The 21,885-nt window shown below is 46.3% G+C and overlaps 2 protein-coding genes across 3 annotated transcripts in view; one reads left to right on the top strand and one right to left on the bottom strand.

Annotated features, from left to right (window-relative positions):
• Nucleotides 1-11,942, top strand: part of LOC146432354 (uncharacterized) — a 54,183-nt gene extending 42,241 nt beyond the window's left edge. Inside the window, exons 5-6 of the mRNA XM_085071949.1 lie at nucleotides 1,214-1,338; nucleotides 11,820-11,942. Coding sequence (XP_084928075.1) covers nucleotides 1,214-1,337 — 124 coding nt within the window. The 3' untranslated portion in view covers nucleotide 1,338; nucleotides 11,820-11,942. The remainder of the gene's footprint in view (nucleotides 1-1,213; nucleotides 1,339-11,819) is intronic.
• On the bottom strand, nucleotides 42-21,191 carry VSTM2B (V-set and transmembrane domain containing 2B). 2 transcript variants are annotated; one of them, XM_085071943.1, is made up of 7 exons: nucleotides 21,043-21,191; nucleotides 19,870-20,038; nucleotides 19,104-19,371; nucleotides 18,320-18,504; nucleotides 16,723-16,752; nucleotides 15,507-15,924; nucleotides 42-753 (listed from the first exon to the last, which is right to left on the bottom strand). In XM_085071943.1, exons 3-7 carry the CDS (start codon nucleotides 19,174-19,176, stop codon nucleotides 665-667), a joined length of 795 nt encoding a protein of 264 aa, XP_084928069.1. In that variant the 5' UTR covers nucleotides 19,177-19,371; nucleotides 19,870-20,038; nucleotides 21,043-21,191; the 3' UTR covers nucleotides 42-664. The 2 variants fall into 2 exon arrangements, with proteins under 2 accessions (XP_084928069.1, XP_084928070.1); XM_085071944.1 differs by having other exon boundaries at nucleotides 19,104-19,292; nucleotides 19,870-21,191.
• Between the last annotated feature and the right edge of the window lie 694 nt (nucleotides 21,192-21,885).

Raw genomic sequence — 21,885 nt, 5'->3', positions numbered from 1 at the left:
AACTCTTCTCAGGGATATTCAGGACACAGGGAAAGGCACACACATCTGTAAAAACTTTATTTCAAAATCTTTTTATTCAACTGTTATTCAGCAATATACAATACAGTTTATAAACAATGTCTTACCTTGTTTCCAATCTTCATTTAAAAATAAATATTATTGACAGTGAATATTAATTATGGTAAGATGTACCTTTTTAATGTCTCCAAAAGAAATAATTTAATTAAAAAAGAAAAAGGAAATCCCAAAAAAACCTAAACACAAGAATCTACTAAAAATATTTCCTTTCTTAGGAAGGGTTTGACCCAACATCTTTACATATTGTCATAAAGATAACTGCTCAACAGTTCGTGCAAAATGAAGAGTCAGAGGAAAGGTTTAGAAAAGAAAAAATATTACATTAAAATAGAGAAATTATAAGTGCCATGCACAGAGCAGGGCTTTACACCATAGAATCTGGAAACTAGATGCATTATTCTAGGTGGTTTACTTTTCTGTGGCATCCCCAAAAATATGTTTTTCCCCCCATGTAGAATTTATCATGCTTCTTTCAGTCTCTTTCTGTCCATCTTTAAAACTGTAGGGATTTCTTTGTCAGGGGTTTTGTTCGTTATTAAATAGGTTCCTTTCTGTTTGGCTGAGGAGAAGTGGAGGAAGCAGTCCGTCAGTGGTTTACTAATAAATGTACAAGCTTATGCAGTATTAACAGGGACATGTATAGGAGTGGGTCTGTAGCATAAATAGGTCCTGTACCTAGAAAAGAAAGAGACAAGGGAGAGAAGGAGATTTGATTTTTTATCTTTTCCAATATAGAAGATTAAATGCAGAAGAGAAATATAGTAAGATTCATTTTTATCACTTCAGTGCCAGGGGTCAGAAGCTTAATTTTAATAGTAAAACAGCATCCTCAAGCTATCCAACTCAAATAGCTTTTTCCTCCCCCTCCCAAATCTAACTCCACTTAGGTCATTTCATTATGTGTTACTAATGGTATGCCTAAACTTGGCTTCAGCCAAGTTACCAGCAATTGAGATTTCTATAAATACACCATAATCTGGTATATAGTTTCTTGAGAAATGACAGGTATCAACCACCCATTACTTTAAAGGGAAATGACAAATGCTGCGGCTGTACTTCTTGATTAACAGGACATGAACCCATTTCATTTGGAATGGGAACAGCAAGACCTTGACATCTTCTTTACCTTTTATAGGAAAGAGCAGAATTTTAAATTAAAAATGTGCTCAGGAGCTATAGAAAAACAGAGGTCAGGTGTGGAACACATCTGTTACCGTCATTCTGTCCCAAGGAGAGCAGGACAGCTCCTGCTGCAATGAGGTAACTCCTGGGGCAGGACACAGGGCTGGGGGGACAGTGGGACACAGGGCTGGGGGGACGGGGGGACAGTGGGACATGGGGCTGGGGGGACAGCTGGACACGTGCTGGGGCAGGACAAAGGTGCCCATGCCCTGAGAGCTGCCGACAGACACCAGAGTGTTTGCTCACAGCAAGAAGGGGCAGCCACGTCTGTGCTGCAGCTACCAAGGCTGTCCCTGCCTCACATCCATTTACACCAAGATGCTTGCTCAGGTCTTTTATTTTCTAGTGATGTGGGCTGAGAGACACAAAAAGCTGTTTGCTGTGTGCACTGTGGTGTGGGAGGGCTGAGCCGTGGCACCTGGGGAGAGGCCTCATCTCTGCTGAACACCCGACCTACAGGGTTGGTTAATCAATGCCCAAAATATTGACTACCACCCAGGCTGTTAGAGATGCTTTGCAAAGCATGAAGACATTAAAAATAAGTTTTCTGTGTTCAGTATCTCTGGAAAAGTAATCAGGGTACTTCTATTTAGTAAACTCACTTCAGGCACCCTAATGTGAATACTGTAGTCTTGGTCTCTAGGACATGTGAGTGTCTCCCAGCTGTGGCATGATCAAAGGAAATGCCTCAAACAGTGCCTGAGCAAAGCACTGCTCTTGGGCTCATAATCTATATACACCTTGCCAGCAATGCTGGAGTACGATTACCCAGTATCAAAAATAGTACATAGCAATGTGGTGTGCAATTGAGGAACTCAAGAAATGTCCCCACAGTGCTATCTCACAGGCGCCCAGACTGTGTGGTGATTATTTAGTTATTAAGGTTTTAATTAAATCCCTGCATGCACAAACATGTGCTAAGGACTGCCTACATAGCAACAGCAAGGTATTAAGATGGATACAGGATTTTTGTTTTGAAAGCTGAAAAGTCATTAACACAATTAACTCCAGCAACCAAAGGAGTTAGTTGCAACTCATTGCAAAGACACTAGAAGTGTGTGCAGGGAAGTGCACAGCAGCTGCCAAAGTTTCTCAGCCAGCACGTGGACAATCACCAACTCCAAACACAGCAAGGCAGGAGAGCACAAATCATCTACATCAGCAAGAGAAAAGAGCTGACTGGGAAGGCTGGAGGGAGTCCTGCTGTGTGTCTGTCTCTGAGCCTGACCTGCCGTGAGGTACCTGAACACAGATACTTATCCACAAACTGCACTCCCAGGCCCAATGGACCCACACGTCCATCAGCACAGCCCTGTTCCCAAGCTGTCAGATGGCTTCTTCCCTTTTGGGACATGGCACAGCTGCAAGAAGGCCAGCCCAGGACAGTCCCCACGTGCTGTCACTGTCCCCTGTGCCTGGCGATGGCAGGGGCAGCCTGGCAGCAGCCAACACTCCTGGCAGCTGCACACAGCTCAACAGTGCCAAATTTGTGCCAATTCCACACCTACCCAGCATTGCAGGGAATAGCTGGCCTTGGATATTTATTATGCTCAAACCTGAGGGTAGTGAGAACCCATTTTTACCCTGCTAGGGCTGAACTTGTTCTTGCAATGAACAGGACTTGAGTCTGAGATGCAGCCAGTTACTCAGACAGCAAGATGTGCTTTTGTGAGGAGGAATTCCCCTGGAAACACTGGGAAACTCAACCTGGAGAAATGGGCTCTTGAAGCTCAAGTGCTCTTATAACTATGGTACTGAAGGGCTGCCAGGAACACCAGGTTAGGATAATTTCTGCCTTGAATGGAAAGCAGTATTAGTCACAACTCCTTGCACTACCTGTGTGCCTGCTTACCAAAATCATTCCTATGTTGGTTTTACCTTTAGGTACTAGTTTTAGTTTAAATTTCAATGCAGAACTGTGAATACAACAGTCCAAATTTGTCTCTTCCTTCTGTAGAAAAAGCTGTTGTTTTTAGTCTATATTCTCAGTCTTCTTTGACAGTGAGTTCAGAGTCTGTTGACAGAATCTCAGCAGTTAAATGAAACATATTTAAAAAAATAATTTGAAAGCAACTATTCTTACTGAACAACAAATATAAGCTCCTTTTTTCATACTAATTCAGTGTTGCTCTGCTCTAAGACTTCAGGCAGTATCGGACACACTGAACTTCAGAATTCTCCTCCCTCTGAATATAAGTAGACCAGAAAAATAATTTCCAGTACTTTCTCCCTGATTAGTTAACCCAAACCATTCATTATAGGTAGTATTGTTTATAAATAAACTGAACTTAGTGTCCTTCATTCTGCTGTTACTGGAGTAGTGGAAGTCTTGACTTTTAGTTAATAAATTGCTAGATCTGTAGATATAAACAAACAAAATGTGGGCTTGAGGACGAGGATCTGGACATAATTGATCCAAGGGTGAGAACAGAGTTTTTATCCAGACACCTTTAATCAGGGGCACCCAGTTACTTGTAAACTACAGACACTTGCAAGAAAACCTTCCATTGATATTTTGAATATTCATTTGATGTTCTGTTATTGCAAGCTTATTTATCGCTATACAGACTTACAACGTTGCTGTTAAAATATTTATATGCTCATGGCCAAAAGGGAAAGTCTAACACCATGCAGAACAAGAACAAATTGTTCTCCTCATGTATGGTGAATTGCTCTCTGGCATCACTCATCCTTCTTTTCGATTTATGACATAATAGTGTTTTACTGCAATTTTCTATTTAATAATATTTTTTACACCAGAATTAATCACAGTTTGACTCAAAACACTTCAATCGAAAACAAACATTAATTAACCAAGTGACTTGTGACACACAGAAAAAATGGGATGATTCTTTTACAAGCTATATTTAACCAATGGTCAAAACCCACAGTTTCCAGCAGTCACCTATTTTTCTTACTAGAAAGAATCTGAAAAGTGCTTTCATGTCTCTTTCTGAGATAGTGGTAAAATGCAGTGGCCCATATAATAAAAAGCTGAAAGACATCAGTAGCCTATTTTCCCTGAAAGATGAGATAACACCTAAAATCTGACTGCCTATTGATGATGGAGCTGGGGCCCTGGTTGGCAGTGTCACGAGACATTTCTCTGTACTGCCTTTTATGCAGTGACCTGTTAGCCTTGGCCTATTTCCTTACAGAACAATGCCCAATTAAAGCCCTCAAACCTGGCATTTCATTAAGAGGTGAGGGATCAAACTGACCATATAGATCTATTCTCTCAGTCCAGAAACTTTAGACTGCGCTTGATGCATGTTCTTGTTCTGGTATCTATGGAAAAAATGGAGTTTTACATGGGTTGTTGGTCAAGGATCATTACAAGCAATAACCTCCCAGATAAAAGAAATTCTCACTCACTGACATACATTTGGAGCACTTGCCCTGAATTGAAAGGAATTTACCCAACTTCAGATCTAAGCTTCTTAGAAGTTTTTAATTGAAAAGACACCATTACTAAAGTCACTATGCACCTACTGAACCAAAGAGATAATAAGCTACACCCCATTAGAACTATTCCACAGTTTGAGACAAGATGTTGTAAGCTGTCTATACCCTTCCACTCTTAAGTACTTCCAGCACAATCCACATGCTGCATTTTCGCTATCTTTTTTTAATTTTTTTTTTGCACCCAGTGCCTTAAACTTCCCACTCCTCTCCAAGAGCTAATTCTCCAGGATGCTGAGCAGAAGTGCATGCAGAGCTTGTGCTGACTTTAGCAGACTCTCCCAGCTCAACCCTAGAGCACTGCACGGAACAAGAGGTGTTCTTGTTCAAAGAAGTATTGGTCCAATAGAATAAAACCCCTAAACAGTGGTGTCCCCATTGCTCCTGGCTGGCTGTGGATTATCATGCCCAGGCACAACCAGAAACAGCTCCTCAGCTGCCTTTTGGTGTAGCTAATTTCTGCAGTGGTGACTTCCCACATATTTATGAGCAACTGCATGGGGTCTGCTCGCCACTGAACCTGCCTAGAAGGCATGATGACAAAATTAGTTTTCTATCCACTACACGTTTTTATTTATGATTCACTGAGTTTTGGAACAGCTTTCCATAACTCATCTCAAAAAAATGCCTCATAGAAGTAAGCATATGTTTTTATTTCTACACAACCATGCAGGTAGAAGCTTGTGATTCTGCTTTGCTCCTTCATCCGTGACATCGAGGTTTTTAAGGTCAAGAGTAAATCTTCTCACGGAGGTGGGTGAAACTATCAGCATTGCCCTCCACACCTTTCATGAAAATGCCAACATTTCACTTTCCTTATCCACACCACAGCCTCAAACTCTCCAGGAGGCTGAATGCAATTTTACTGGCCAGAAGACGCTGACCAGAGTTTTGTAAAACTGTGTCATCATTTTACATCTTCAGAAATACACCTGAGTTTCACTGTTTGTTTACCTTCTCTATCAAGATATCCACTGCAATATTCAGGCCTATAGTTAGAGGTGAGTTGACAAAACACCAAGTTACAAGAGTAACTGGAAGCCTCTCCTGTCCTAATTTTGGAAACTCAACAGGTTTTAGTATTTCAAATAAGATTCCATTTGCATTGGGAGTATTTAGCACTCCTAAAATGAACAAGTTTTACTTGCCCACACCTGTATCTAATTATTTGTTGGGCTAAACTCACCTGAAAACAATGAGGTGAGGCAGAATTTAAGGCTCGGTGACTCTACAGAATCTGCATACAGGGCTGCAAGTGCAAACTTCCAGAATAGGTAGAAAAATAAATACGTGTATTTGAGAAAAAGCTAATTCCTTGTAGCAGCCTGATCCTTAATTTTGACTGTTCTTGATGTGAGAACCCAAAAACCCACCTAGAACAGAAGACTGGTGTTTTAGTGGTCTGGTGTTTTAGACTTTGGTGTTTTAGCACAGTAGCAGGAAGGGTACAGATTAGAAAACAAATAAATTGGATGGCAATGAGAGAGGGGTGTAATCATGCAAGGAAATGATGCAGAAATGAAAGTTTGGTTCTGATAAGAAGCTAAGAAAAGAAAAATATTCCTTCTGCAGTATTGATTTTCTAAAGCACTGCAGTGCTTTGCTGCAAGTCAATGTGTGAGTGCCTGTGGGACAGGACAGATGCAGGTGTTGCATGAGGAGTTGAGAGGTGTTTCTTAAGGCACCTGCAATTATTGAGGTGGATTTTGATCTCAAGAAAGCTCATTTTAACTGAGACTCATTAAGGCCAAATTGCTCTTAAAATACTAGTGCTGACAATCCCTTCCAAACATGCTCTTGGTACCCAGACCAGCCAAGTGCTCCACTATCCTCTACAGAGGCTCCTCCCCTCTCCCAGATTGTGAGCACACCATTAGACATAAGGTACAGGATTAAATGGACAATTGATCTGACCCACTTCCACAGCTGCTGCAGGTCTGCAGGACATTACACTTTTGTATCAAACACAGCTACCACAGAGGGGCTGTTGAGCTAATGGGTTTGATGAATGTATGGAAATGCATATTTGCTATGCAGCAAGAAGTACTTCCCCCTTTATACAGAAATATTTCTACTTTTGATGTTCCCAGAGAAATATGCAGTTTAATTGCCAACAGACTGGCAAAAAATCACCTCCCACTAAAGTTACAAGAAATAGGGGTGCACAATAGGGGAAACAGGTGGTACATTTTCCCTCAATATCCCCACTCCCCTTCAGTGGCAGCCAAAAGTGTCCAGAAAAATCAGCACTCTTAGAAAAGCCTCTCTGTGCTTCTTCAAACACTAAATCTACCTATGAACACCTCTGTGCTGAGGGCAGGCAGTGCCCACGACAGCCCAGCAGAGCAGCAGCTGAGCTGAGGGAGCCAGGCCCTTGAGGGGCTGCTCTTGAGATCTCTTCTACACTGGAGACAGCCAGACAAACCACTCAACCATTCCAAATATCCACTCATGGAGAAATTAAGGATAACTTCAAGACAACACCAGGAATAATTTATAAAAAGCACCAGAAGGAAACACTGCTATAGATGGTGTCAGTGGAGAACAGAAACGCATCCTGAATGCTTAAAAAGGAGTAATTCATTCTATATAGATTACACGGTTTAAATACTTTCTATAGGTTTGCATTTAAATGAGCCAGTAACTTTTCTCTTTTGAGACTTGCAGCTGGTCTCTACTTTGTATTACCTTCACATAAACAGATTTGTGCTTTGGTATCTGTGAGATGATCTCTCCTCACCAAACATCTTATTAAGATACTCAAACTATGCAACTATGAATTTGCTTTAAGTTCCAGAATTTTCTGTGGTTCTATGATCTAAAATTAATTTAACAAAACCAAGAATCTTGAAAGAACCTTAATTCATCCCTTGAAAGCTGAATAATGAGAGATACAAAATTCTTGGTAATGAGATTTGGTGGAAAATGAATTTTAAACTGAAACAAAAAGAAACAATAACTAACTGCATTAGTGGTAGTTCAGGTGGTAAACAGGCAGCCAACCTACACTTCCTTCTTCATGATGTGAGAAACTCCAGAGCATATTCATTCACACAAGTAGCAAAAGCACAACTCAAACTACCCAGCTCATGAGGCAATGAAGAACAGTGGGAACTGGTTTCAGTTAGTAAGCTCTGAAACAAGTCTGGACCATATTCTTGGGTTTTTCATAGTAAGTATTGAAAAAAAAACAAACCATACTGCAGAAAAGCAGGCAAGCTAGATATGGTCACACAATTCCACAGGCTGGCACTTTATGAAAAGACTGGCAGTAAGAGTCATGTTGGACTGAACCACGGATTTCACATTCTGTAATTGATACAAAGTGCAAATATTTGCAACCCAGAAATAAAGATGATGACACTAGTTCTCACTTCACTGTCTTTTAGAGTATTTTTTACTCTGTCAGGATTAGGAGCAAGCTGCCAATGTAGCTGTAATTATCACTCCAATCAGAATTACTAAACTTAATCAGATGCAAGTGCAGATTAAGGATTTTTTTGAAAAATCACCTAATCCTGTCCATACTTAAAGAACAGAGCTAAGTGCATTAGCAGAATACATGATAACATGTGAAAAATGGGTGTATTGAGAGCATGTGCCTGAAAAAAACCAGAGCCTGTGATTTCCATAAAGAAGGAATCACCTTTTTGCTGTAAATGAACAGTGGCATTTTGGGACTGACCCACAAATACACAGACCCTCCAAACCTTTCCAATGATTGATATTTGCTAGATATTACTTCACTAAGACTTTGCTATGCCCTAGATGTAAGGGAGGCCAAACTTTGCAGAAAAAGCCAGCAAGGACTTACGTGACAAAACTGTGGATATGGAATATTCCTCAATAACCTCTATACATGTGAAATCTCCAGCTCCTCAGCATGAGAGGGGTTCAGATTAGCACAGCAATTAACAAAATTATAGGAAAGTATTTCTAATTATGTTAGTATGGTGAATTTTACCTATAGAATCACAGAACTGGTGAGGCTAAAAAAAGACGTCTAAGATCACCAAGTCCAACCATGAACTCAGCACCACCACACTGTCCAGCACTAAGCATTGTCCTCAGGTGCCACATCCCCATGTTTCCTGCACATGATAACAGAACGACACGCATGTCCATGAGTGACCTCCCTGGGCTCTGCTTGCTTTGGCAGTCAGCAGCCTCTCCCTGCACACCCAGGGATGCTCTGCTGCGCAGCCACAGGCAGGTGAGAGCAGATATTCTGGGAAATGCTCGGTGTCCTGCGTTTGCTCTGCGAGCACAGCTCCCTCCTCCAGCCTCGTGCTGGCTTGCACAGACCCCTCCACTGAGCACGGCTGCTGCTCTGCCAAACTGCTCCTCTTTCCAGCTAATAAAATTGCCTCCCAGCTGATAACAGCCTAGCAATATAAAGTACTCGGTTGTTAGCTGCTGTTGTGACAAATAATACCATTCTGCTGACAACCCCATTTTTTCCAATACAAACCTACTTGAACTGTTTATTATTGACATATGGGACTGCTCTACCATTATCTAATTTTAAAAAACACATAGTAAACAGCAATAGTGAGCCTGACAGCATTCTTACTGCTTTAGCAAAGCTAAATCAAAAGGCAAAGCAACCCCCTTTTATTACCAGCACAGTCCTGTCAAGCTCTCTTAAGTAAAAAAGAAACACCTACACAGGACTACTGTAAGATTCATTTCCTGGCAGAGGCCACTTTATGTTTGCTTTCCAACTACAGCCCACACTACTAAAAGCCTTCTCAAAACCAGTACCAGTAAGGCTGTCTGGGCATTTCTTTGTGCCACAACTGCTAAGTTTTAAAGTATTACGGACCTGTATAAATCGACAACATAGTTCAAGCATTAGTTTATAGGTCACTAAAGCAGAGGTGGGGAGTGTGTAACAATTACTGCCTCTCGTAAAAGATACAAAGTTAGCTGGTTCTGCAAACTAAGATTCCATTTTGCAAAGTATATATTGAAACTGTGTATAAAGAACCAGCCGTATATGCATATACCTGCCCAAAATGCTGGTTGCTCATGCAAAAACACGTGGGTGCACTGAGCCTTTCTTCATATAAATTTCTAATTTATAACTCACTAATGGATCCATCTTATATAGAGATCCAGACCAGTGTTAGATACACCTTCCACATTCATTAAGAAGACCTGGAATACCCCCTTCATTGTGCTCAGTAATATTTTTAGAAGACTTTTTCATCTATAACTTGAAGATATCAAAAAAATTCAAATAATATTCAGATTTCTTGGAGGGCACGGCACAGGCTTGAGTAGAATAGGTTAGTACAGTTTTGTCTGTCCGCTGGGGAACAAGCGAGAACTGCTGAAAGGAGGTTACTCAAATAAATTGCATTTCCACAGTACAAAAACACCCAGGCATAGCTTGTTTCTGCCCTAGATAATGAGGTGACACAGTACAGCAGTTAGTGCTTTTGTCCAGTTCGAGAATTAATCCATATTACACAGACACAAAAGAAGATATTTGACCTCACTTGTCCCCAAAGCATCTAATTTGCCTAGATATTAAAGTGCTAGTGATGTGTATTTAATGAGAATTCTTTTTGCATGTTTATTATCCAGTGACATTTAGGAGGTCAGCCTGATAATTCAGTTATGGCCTGTGTCTTGCTACTTTATTTAATGTAAAGGAAAATGTGGTGTGACCCAGGTTGCATTTAACTACAAGTAACAACAGAATTGAGCTCATACATGGTCTCATAAAAAGCACAGGGGGAGTGGAGTAGACCCAGACATTACTGAGTGGGAAAGGCAGGGAGCCTGAGCTGAGCAGCCTCACAGATTTTCCTTTCTTGCTATTTCATGAAATGTTCATCTATCAAGCATAAACGAGCTCCACAGGCTGTTTCTCAAGCTACCACAGAGTCATTCAAGCTCTGACAAAGCCAGGAGAGCCCTGAACTCAAACCCTTACCCAGAGTTAGTCCAATCCCAACCACAGCCCTTCCAAACAGAGTCCCCTGACCAGCCACAGCTCAGCACACTCAGTACAACACTCTGCTCCTTTCTCTCCTGTCTCTAAGCTTCAAAGATAGGCCTCCTGCTTCCCTGTGCACCACAGAGATCTGAGTGTCTCCCCCTGATCTCCCACTTCGAGGTGGGCTGGCTGTGCATGTCCTGCTCTGCTGAGCACCCCTGGGAGCTGCACGGGCAGAGGCTGCAGCACTGGGACCTGCTGCTTTATCTTGGGCCATGGAGCCCAGGAGCAGAGCTCCTTCTGCCTCAGGCATAAAAGGCTTTGAGGAAGGGAGGGACAGGCATGAAGTGAAGACTTACGTTCTTCCTTGCCGTGACCACTTCATCTCTGCATAACACCTGAGCCTGTGTCCCTGCTAGAGCACTCTGAGCATAATGAAGTGCAGCTTCTTGTTTCACACTCCCATCTTTGTTTATTTTATTTAAAGCTTTCACTTCTGAGCTTTGAGGCTAGAGATCAAACAAATAAAAGGGAATTTGGAAACTGCAATGTCTGATCTACATTCTGCTCAGAAGTTAAACTGAAAATTGCCCCCAAGCCAATACACAGACACTCATTTTGGAGACCATTTGGTAGGATATAATACAGTCAATTTCCCTCCCAGGAGGTCAGTATGAAGAGCTTTGTTTATTACTTCACTATCAGATGACAAAGTTAGTCTCACGACTAAGGCACTGGACTTAAATTTAGAAGATCAGAAATTAAGTTTTCATATTCAATTTCACAGCTGTCACACGACTCAACAAAGTCAGTAATTGTTCTTATGTCATTTATCTGTCTCATCCCACTTGGACTACAAACTTCCTGAGACAGAGACACTGCGTGTTTCACTCAGTGATGCTCCTGTATCCCCCTACTCTACGCAGTAAAAACTAGGAGAACTTCCAAACAGTAACAACTCTCCACATTTTCACTTGCTCACCCCAATTTTTTTCCTACAGCATAAGATTCCATTTGTGCACAAGCATTTAAACCAAAAGGTCAGTATTATTTCATTTAGAACCACGTGGACGACTGCTTCTCTGATAGTATTAAAAATGGTCTTGCCAGCAGATCTTTGTCTCCTCACAGCCCAAATCCCATTTTCTAGGTTCCCACTTCAGTCCATCTTGCTGGCAGACAAGCGGTAACCTTCCTGAGTCAGGAGACCACAGCACCAAGCTTTTATATGGTTGTTTAAACATCACAAATAAAATTCTGTGTAAGTAGCTAATATTTGTGGCATATTGGTCAATTTTCTGTTAAACTGGATCTACTGCCTTAAATACCATAATGCTGATCACAAACTTCCACCAAATACCATTTCTGATGACATGTCCAAAACAATGGATTTTCTATTTATATCCAGTTTGTCAGCAGAGTAGCAGACACATTTATTATAATAAATTCATGTTTCAGTTCACTTAGATGATGTACAGAATCACACTTTTCCTCGGTGCATGACTGGGACAGCAGCTGAAATCAACAAGAGCCCTGCAGGCACATCCCAACATAGCACTTGATCTATAATCACGTTTATTGGAATCCAAGTACATAAAAGCCCTCTATTACTACACTGAAAGCATTGGGAAGATTTCTATTGCAAGGAAAATAGGATTAGAGGCCAATTCATGCAGGACACTGTAGCTAGTGCCATGCCATCAGCTCTTAGGCAGAGCTCTCCAGTGTCTTAAATGAGCGTGTTTCTTAATCGCTGATGGCAAATCCATTGTTCGACCACATTTCTGCTTTTATACAGAGGAAATATCCCTGTGTACAATGAAAAGACTTAGAAATGTTAAATACTTTAAATGTATTACACTATTCAATATTGCACACAGATTTGGTGCAAGTACTTATCTGTATGTGTTACGGAGCTCAAAATAGGATAATGAAGGGTATGTATTATGCTGTTATGCAGATGTAACTCATACAGCAACACAAGGTTAGGTCCTGCAGTCTTAAACACCACATGAACATAGATTTAGTTGGATTTGTTAGCCCTGCTGTGTGGAAAACCAGTTATGACACTGCCTCAAAAGGGTGGACTCTAAACAGGGCTTCTAGCTCCCAGGAGTAAAAAAAAAGGGGCAAACCCCCATTTCCTATAAAGCAACTGCCTTCTTTATGGAGAACAATAATCCTGTACCTAACACAGCTCTAAAGAACACCACTTTAACATACAAACGGGAAACTCTGAAGGTCATTTTGCTTTTAAGACATTTTGAAGAATGTTTAGTGCTTATCCAACCGGAGTGGCAGCACTGGAGACTCCAGTCTTCCATTTCCTCACAAAAGCAGGTGATAGCCCTGCAAGCCCTCATCACACTGACTGCCATATTAGTATTTTATCTAGGTTTTTATGCAACACTCATGTCTAGGGAAGACTTCTTGCCTCTACCTCAAGTTGTCTCTGCTTCAAACCATGTCCCTGGCCCAGACAGCCTTGCTGAAACACACACGAGATGGGGACTGGGACAGCAGCAATCTGCTTCACAGAACCAACCAAAGAGACATCTCATGGTAACAAGACTCAGACAGTCCTGGTCCAGAAAGCACCTAAATCAGGAATTTTTGAGGGCCAAGTCCCTCAGGTGCAAATCTCCTAAGCCATGCTGTGATTGATGTTCTATTGATCCATGATTATAGGCAGCTTCAAACTACCACAGGTACAGAAATTACAACAAACCAGGGAAAAGCCTGTTATTCAGGAAAGTCTTGATTCAAGCAGAGTAAAATGACATTATTTATGCAAAAGGACTGTACCAAGGATTACAAGATTAATTACCTCCCTCTTCTGGGGACAAAAGCAGGTGCTGGTTTACACCTTATTAAGTCAGTACTAGGAACAGGAACAGTCTGACTTGGTTTTCTCCAGCACTGGAGCTGCCACGGAGTGGCACTGTTCACAGAGACCAGTGTGCCCAGCAGGGAGCTCGCAGCACCAAATTCTGCTTTAGCCCATTCTGTAGCCCTTAGCATCGGTCTCCATCTGGAGAACCCCCACTAAATGTTTTACTGTATTCTGCTACCTTTTTGACTGATTTAAATGATTCCACTACCTCCACTGCTGGCCACAATGCTACTAGTTTATTTTCAGAATTTAATGCAGCCTAGAAATGCTGCAGAAGTGCCATATCCCCAAACCACAGACATGTAAAAAATCGGGACAGACAGCAGTTTAGCTGATCTGGGCAGGAGGTCTTGCCCTAACAGGCATATGTGACATGCTGTCTTGGCGGCACTCGCTCGTATCCATCTGTTGACGTGGAACTGAGCCCACTGCACTTCCACCGTCCTGCTTTTAGCTCATATGCACCACAGAAGCTCTGGGTTCAGCAGGCAGGGTGCACAGTGCTGCAAGTCCTAAACCCAGCCTCTGCTGGCAGCATGGAAAACACTGCAAGAGTTCTCACAGTCATGGAGTGGAGAGGAAACACAAAAACAACCCTCAGACCTGGGGTCCTGGGAGGAAAGCAGATCTTTCCAAACACAAAACAATAGATCATAAGCATTACAGTGTCTTGTTTAATGTCTTGGGGTCAGTGAATTCAGCAAAAGCAAAACGAGCTTTTTAAATGCCCACAAGCACCTGTAGTTAGATCTCAGAAATTATCACCTTCTTTTCCACTAGATACTAATGAACACCAGCTTTGTCTTGGGAATGACAAGGAGTAAAATCCAACTTTCCCATGTATTTCTACATGAGAAAGAAACTAAATTATTCAGAAAATAGGAAAAGGTAGTAGCCAGATAAAACACAGCACCTGTAAAGCACAAGCAGGTCACAATGACCCATACAGGAATGATTTGCATTACTGTGAGCCAAAACCTGCAACTGTTTGCCCACAAAGTGTGAAGAGGTATCAGGAAGAAGCGTGAACTTCCCTGCATGAAGATTATGAATCTGCGTCAGAAGAGACTGAGCAGAGAGGGGAGCTCAGGGCCTTCCCTGCACAGCCAGTAGCATAAAATTGTTTCCCTTCTTCCACAGATAACTTGGCAGGGACATTTGTTCAACATTAGCTAAATGACAGTGGCTGAGAGGGGAGCTGAAGACCAGCCAGAGCAGCACCACACCTCTGAAGCTTCAAACATTTTTGCAATGCAGATTTAAAACTGTGTTCTTTGTCCCAGACATTCCTGTCATTAGATAAATAAAGGTTTATAACTGCCTTCTCTGGCAAGCCTCAATATGGAAATGTGGCATTAATACAGTATTAACTGATAGACAATCAGTATTAGCATGATGTTTACATTTCAAAACATTATAGAGCACTGTATCTCCAATTCTTATCCTGCCATTAATTCAACTGTGGAGCTCATTACACCGCAATGGACATTTCCCTTCTGAATCCACATCCCGCTCTGCACAGGCCCCGCATCTGCCTGGGACAACCAGCCCTGTAAGCCCCTCACTGATCTAAATTCTCTGCAGAACATGCGTGGCCCACCTGAGGCTGCAGCTACCATTTCAAACACTGCACCCGGAAAGCTGCAAGGGGTTCTGAAGGTGGGCCCTCCCCGGGCACCTCCCAAAGGGACGCGGGTGCCAGCCCTGCGCTCAGACCCTTCTCCCAGCCCCGGCCTGGGCTCGCTCCTGGCCAGGCTGGGCAAGGCACCAGTCCCGGCCTTTGGGACAACCTAAGGACACTTTGCCAACAGACTCGGGTGCGATTCCCGTTTCAGTGTCGCAGCGAAAGTGTCTCCATCGCACAGGGGTCTCACTGCCCGACCCACGAGCGAGCGGCGCTCCCGGCCGTGCGGGAACACGGCTCCCCTCCCGGCCCCGCCCTACCTGACCCGTGCTGCTGGCGGAGGATGGCAGCCTGCCCGGGCGGCGGCGAGGCCGAGGAGGCTGCGGCGGCGGCCGTCGAGGCGGTGGCGGTGGCGGCGGTGGCAGCGGCGGTGCCCGCCGGGGCGGGGGCCGGGGCCGGCGGCGGGCGCTTGCCGGGCCCGGGCGGCGGCGTGGGCCGGGCGGCGGGGCCGTGGCGGCGCGGGGCAACCCCGCTCTGGATGTGCGACACGGCCTCCGCGGCCTGCACGTCGGGCGGGGCGAAGCGCGACAGGACGCGCAGCAGCGCCTGAGCCTTGTGCTCCTGCGTCTCGTCGTCGCTGTAGTCCGACACGCGGCACTGGTAGACGCCCTCGTCCTGCCGCCGCACGCCCGAGAGCCGCAGGCGGTGCGAGATGTCGTTGCCCTGGACGCGGACGGTCTGCAAGAGAGCGCACGGCCGGCGCGGCCTCAGCGGCGGGCAGCGACCCTGCCTGCGCCCCGCGGCCTCCGCCCCGCCGCCCTGCCCCAGCTGGGCCGCTAACTGCCCCGAGCCGGCGGGCCCCGAGCCCGGCTCCGCGGGGCTGTCCGGAGCCACACGCTGTCCCCACCGCTCCCACGCCATCACCCCCCGCGGGTGTCCTCTCGCCCCCCGGCCGGCCCCAGCCCCGGGCAGCCCCCCAGCCCGCACGAACCGCCCCGAGCCCGCCCTGGGGAAAGCGCTGCCCTCGGCGGTCACCCCGCGGCCGCTGCAGGCAGCCGAGCCCGGCCGGGCGCCCTGTCCCCGCTCCGGGCCGGGGAGCTGCCCTGTGTGAGCACCGCGGAGAGGGGCAGCGGCTCCTCGGGCCGCAGCAAAGGGCATGTTTCCTGCAGGACAGCCACAGAAAAGTGGTCACCTCAGGGGACTGAGGGCTGCGGAGGGCTGGGGAAAAAAGCAAGATTCTCTCCTGATCTGGCCCAAAGTCCTTTTCCAGCGTGGCTAAGGAAGGGCTATGAGGCAAGCGTCACCTCCTCTGGATTTGCAAGGAATGAGACGTGACTGCAAAACCAGCAACAGATGGTAACAACGTCTTGAGCCGCGGCACAGTGAGGAGGGGAAACGTGCCACACTCCCGCCGGCGTGCAGGAGCGCGGCTGCCAGTGAGACCAGCTGCATTGTGTGTCAGGAAGTGAGGGGGGCATGCAGTAAATCCCACGCGCACGGGAGGAGGGCTGCGCACCCATCTCGAGCTGCACTTACGCTGATTTTGGTTGCATCCTTATTTGCTACCTAAAAGAACAGAAAAAAAGGGCAGTTAGACGCAGCACTGCCAACACAGCAACAGGATGCTCATATTCCCACCCCAGTGGAAGGACAAGGCATGGATAGATGCAACTTTCTGCACTTGCCATTCACACAGCCTGTGTGTGGCTCAAGGGAGTTCCCCAGGTGATGGGGAAGGCAGCAAACCAGGGCTCAGCTGGGGGGACTGTTTTGGTAAAGTTCCCATGGCGCCCCACAAAAGCGCTGCCTTCCCCAAGGGTGTGAACAGCAGCCAAAGAAATGCTTGTTGCATGCTCTGCTGCTCACAGTCACTGACAAACACTGGGGAAGATGCTTTACCAGCAGCACAGCAGTGAAGAGCTTGGGCAAGCTGGATCCTGCATTGCTCAGGGCAGAGCTTCAGTCCTCAAACACCCTGGGAGCAGGTATCATGCAGCAGGTTTCATAATTGGTTATGTTTTTGTCTCCAGCCAACCAGTGTAAACCTAACTGATGCCTCAGACCTCACTGATACGCCTCTCGGGGAGACGGTCATCATTCTCCAGGCTTGCTCTGTCATCATTTATTGTAAAAGCAGCTCACAGTTTTTATGTAAGGTTAAAGAAGACATTTAAATCCAAGCGATTTATTTCCCAGTCTGACAACTGACTTACACTTTCCTCAGCTAGGCGGCATCGCATTAGCTCAGTGTCTATATGCTTTGCATCTCTATTTGAGCTCTGCAGGAAAACAAGCGTGCCACAGAGAGGGGAGCTGGCACAGGCACAGAGGCTGCCGCGGGCCACCCTGCTGGCGCAGAGCACGGGGGCTGGAGAGGATGACATGTCCTGCACAGCAGGGCAACACAGCCTCGATGTCCTGCTTCACCCCACTCCTTGTACAGCCCCCTTTGGCACCTGCAAGTTGTCTTGCTCTGGGGGAAGCTGTAGAATGAACTGGCTTATGCTGGGGAAATGCAGCTGAAAAACTAAGACTAAAGCCTACCCTCACACCAAGCGGCTTCCTAGGGGGAGGGGAAAAGGCACGCAAGATTTAACTCTGCTTCATGCATTTCAATTACTACATCTGACTGAAAACGTCTTGCTGAGCTTCAGATATGGACACGAGTGTGTACGACAAGTAACTGTGCAGTTGTAGATGCAGACTGATACCACATTAATGTGCCAACAGAGAGGTGTATCCCTCATGCCTCTTTCTGCACTATCAGTGAGCAGAGGCTCTCCCACCTTTTGCAGGGATTCCTAGCTCAGTCTACAGAAGCACTGGTTTTTGCTTGTCCACACTTCATACTACAGCTATTTTCACTGCCTTTCTTGGGACCTCACTGCTGATTTTGCAGTGGAACATTTATCATTTTCTGTTTACAGTCCAGAAAGCACTGATGCTTTTTCTTGCCATGAAGTCCCCCATGGTGCATGCCCTGCACTCCTGCATTCCACAAAGGGCCTGGGCACACTGATGCTTCCTGCTGGCTGGCACTGGGCAGAGAAAGCACTCTGGGAATGCTGAGTTTATTCACTGCCTAAGCATGTTACATTTGATGAAGACACATATCTCCATAGCAATGTATTACCTTGCTCCTGCTGCCAGGGACACTGATGGCTAATTCGTGTGCAAGTTCTCTGGCTGGTTCTTTAAGGTACCACCACTGGATTTCCAAGGAGTAAGAAGTGGATCCGCTGGCTCGGAAAGCACAAGGCATCTCAATATCATCTCCCTCCCTAACAGTCACATCTTTGGGAACTTCAGTAAAGGTAGCTGGGAGGGGAAGATAGAGTTACAAGGGCTGGTTAACAAGAGAGATTACAAGACAGGATCAATCCTCTTCAGTCTAACGTGAGCTGCTTCAGCTCAAGGGCTAAGCACTGACCGCGACACAGGTATCTGGAGCCCGGGGACCACAGGGTAAGCAGAGCATCCAGGACTGCGCGCCCGGGGCAGGGCAGGGCCAAGCCGGCCCCCGCCACCCTGCAGCCGCGGCTCCAGCGGAAAGTTTGAAGAGGACCTTAAACCCCCTCGTCCTCCAAAGACAGCCCTCGGTGTTCCCCTGTCCCCTCCCGCCGAGCGGCGCGGGCACTGTCCCGGGCTGCGCGCCCGCCGCACCCGCTCCGTTCCGCTGCGCGCTGCCGGCAGCTGCGGCCCAACAGTGCCACCTTGTTCTGGCAGAGCCCGCCCGGGCTGCTCCCTGCCCCCAGCCCCGCGCTGGGGACGCGCCGGGGAGGCCGGGCCTGGCAGCAGCAGCCGGCGGCAGCGGAGCGGCCCCGCAGCCCCGACGGCCCCGCAGCCCGGCCGCCCGCCAGCAAGTTGTGCCCGGAGCGGCAGAGCGCCGCGGGAAGAGGCCGAAGTTTCCTACTCACCGGTGACGATGAACAGCAGAGGAGCGTTGAACATCAGGTAACAAAGGGTGCAGAACAGCCCCCGACTTTCCATCGCATCTATGTGGGCTGCGGGCGGGGACCTGGCTGGGGCGCAGCCGGGCACGCCTCAATCCATCGCACACAGCGCGCCGGGGCAGGGCTCCTTCCCAAAAAGCCAAAGCCTCCCGGCTAACCTCGGTTTGTGGAGAAGCAAATATAAAATCCACAGCCGGCTGCTCAAACTCGCTGGCAGGTGGAAGCGACGTTTCTGGGAATGCAGCAATAAATCGTCCCGCTCCTTCGCTCCGCCGCGGGCGGGATTCACCTGCCCTGCGCTGCCTGGGGGCTCCCGCAGCCCGACAGGGAGGAGGCGACGCCGGGCGCCTCTCCGAGCCCCATCCCACGGAGCGCTCCGCGCCCGGAGCTCGCCGCGCGGTCCAGCGAGGCGGCGTTGGGGACGAGCCTCCCGTTCCCTCCCTCCCTTTCTTCCTTCCCTCCCCGCGCCCGGGCAGCGCCCGCCGTGCGCCCGTCGCGGGCTCTGCCCCTGCGCGGCGGAGGCGGCGGCACCCCGAGCCCGCCTCTCCCCGCCCGGCCGATGCGCGGCCCCGGCCGCAGCTGCCCCTCGGGCTCGGCCCCCGCCCGCGGCCGCGCCCCGCACCGCCCCCCGCCAGGCCCCGCCCGGCACCGCCCGCAGCCCCGCCGAGCCGCTGGGCTCGCCCGCCGCCCGGCCCGCTCCGCCCGAGCTCCCGCCTGCCGCTGCAAGTACCTGCGAAGCAGCCGAGCGACGAGCCCGCTGCCGTTTGCGGCATCCCCATCCACGGCCGGGGCTCCTCCGGCGCTGCGTGCCCGCGGCGGATCGCTCGGCTGCTGTCAGGCCGCCAACTCACTGGGTTTGGTACTTGTTAAAATACATTAAGGAAAAACGCCTCCCGCTCCTATTGAATTAGAAAACAGTATCAAAAAACCCCCAAACGTTTCCATAGACCAGCTGTTTCTCAGGCAAATGTCTGAATTAAAAAATAACGGTGCTCAAAAGTCATCAGTAAAGTCATTACAGTGAGTAACAGTCCCAAGCAGTTTGATTTTTGCAGTAAGTAATGTAAGGGAGCTGTATTTTGATAAATTTGAGCTGCCTTTCTAAAATATTTGCTCTTTTGGCCGCCCAAATTCCATGAAAAGGCATGATTTTGTTCAGCCACGACTTCATCTAATCACTGGGATGGCCTGGGAAGTGTGTTTTACAATCTGCAGACAATTTCCTTTATATTTGTAATAGTTTCATTCTGAACCATTAAAAAATGCTGGATACATGAAGATTTCTATGGACAAAATATTTAGAAACACTTACTTTTTTAATAACTAAATCAGCTTTGATCTAGTCTCTAGATCCCCAGCTACATCCCTGTCTGGTCAGAAAAATCTCTGGAGTTTGTACTGTGCCAGCTGCTGGCTCCCTGCTAGGAAACCCCACCTGCAAGTTTTCCATCAAGAAGTTTCAGTAAAATTCACACAGTCCTGAAGGATACTGAAACTGCATCAAATCAATATTTCTTGCTGGAAAAATTTTTCTTCAGAGCATTTTCAGCCATTCCTACTGATCATGCCATGACTTAAATCCCGTGACAGTCCTCTGGCAGGTCTATGACAATTTGCCTGAAGAGCAATTTGCCTTTCTCCAGATTGGTTACTGGCAGCTAGGCAGGGCCCAGTTCCCCAGGAAGGTGGAGTCAACCCCTGACAACCATAAAAACTTATTGTAGTAACTAGTAAACACCATTTAATTAAATAGTCTAATAATCACTGATGGTTTGCTTTTTCACCCAAAAGCTCAGTGCGCTTCATCCAGCATATTTTCTTTTTTCACATGTGGCCTCAGGCCACTCACCACAGTGAGGTTTATTGTCACCTTGCCAGAGTCCCCACATAGTGCTTCACCTACCAGGACATGGAGAAGGCAGGGAAAGGCAGTAAATCCAGCAGCCACTCTGCTCAGCAGCACAAATCAAAATCCCAGGAATGGGTTAACTTGGTCTTCTACTAGAGGCAATTCCACAACTTTGTGCCCTCCACACAAGGATTGATTAGAAAACTCCTACTGGATAAACAGAATCCAAACAGAAGTAATTTTTATATCAAATTACCAATGACAAATCATGTTTTAAACACTTTTACTCAAGTTTTTATTAAAATTGATGTTTAAAAATTTCTTCTGAGATTGCAACGTTGTGAAAATTTACAACAGCTGGGAAAGTGAAAATACCCAGTTTATGTTAAGTGAGTTTTGTTTCTTAGAGATAAATAAATAAGTAATAAAAATGAAAAGGAAAGGCAAATGCATTTGAACTTAGTTCTATTTTAATAAATTTAAGGTTGTTATTGTAGTAGTAGTGTTGGTGAAGACAACTCTATCTTGAATGGTTCTCTCAATTTATAACCCTAAGCCTTCAGTTCTGCTGTATTTACTACCCTCCAAGTTTGATTTTATATGTAGCAGCTGACAGTGAAGTGCTGATATCTTTGTGTTCAATTAAAGTAAGGAATTAGAAACACAAGAATGTTTTTTTCGCAGTCTTAAGAGTAATTCAAGACTCTTTTTATGTTCTCCTGTTCTACTAAAACTATAATGAGGGACTATTGTGCTCTGCACTCACTAGTAAGTACTCTGGGCAAATCATCTTCTCCTAGGATCATAACAACTTTTGAAGTCATTTATTGATTCAATCCTGCCAGCAAAAGGGACTTCTACAGCAAAAGCTATCACCTGCCTGCACTCTTACCCCAA

This window comes from Lichenostomus cassidix, chromosome 11 (assembly GCF_008360975.1).
Source record: "Lichenostomus cassidix isolate B80296 chromosome 11, HeHo_3.0, whole genome shotgun sequence".
In the NCBI taxonomy this organism is placed as follows: domain Eukaryota; kingdom Metazoa; phylum Chordata; class Aves; order Passeriformes; family Meliphagidae; genus Lichenostomus; species Lichenostomus cassidix.
This window is presented reverse-complemented; position numbering and strand designations above follow the sequence as displayed.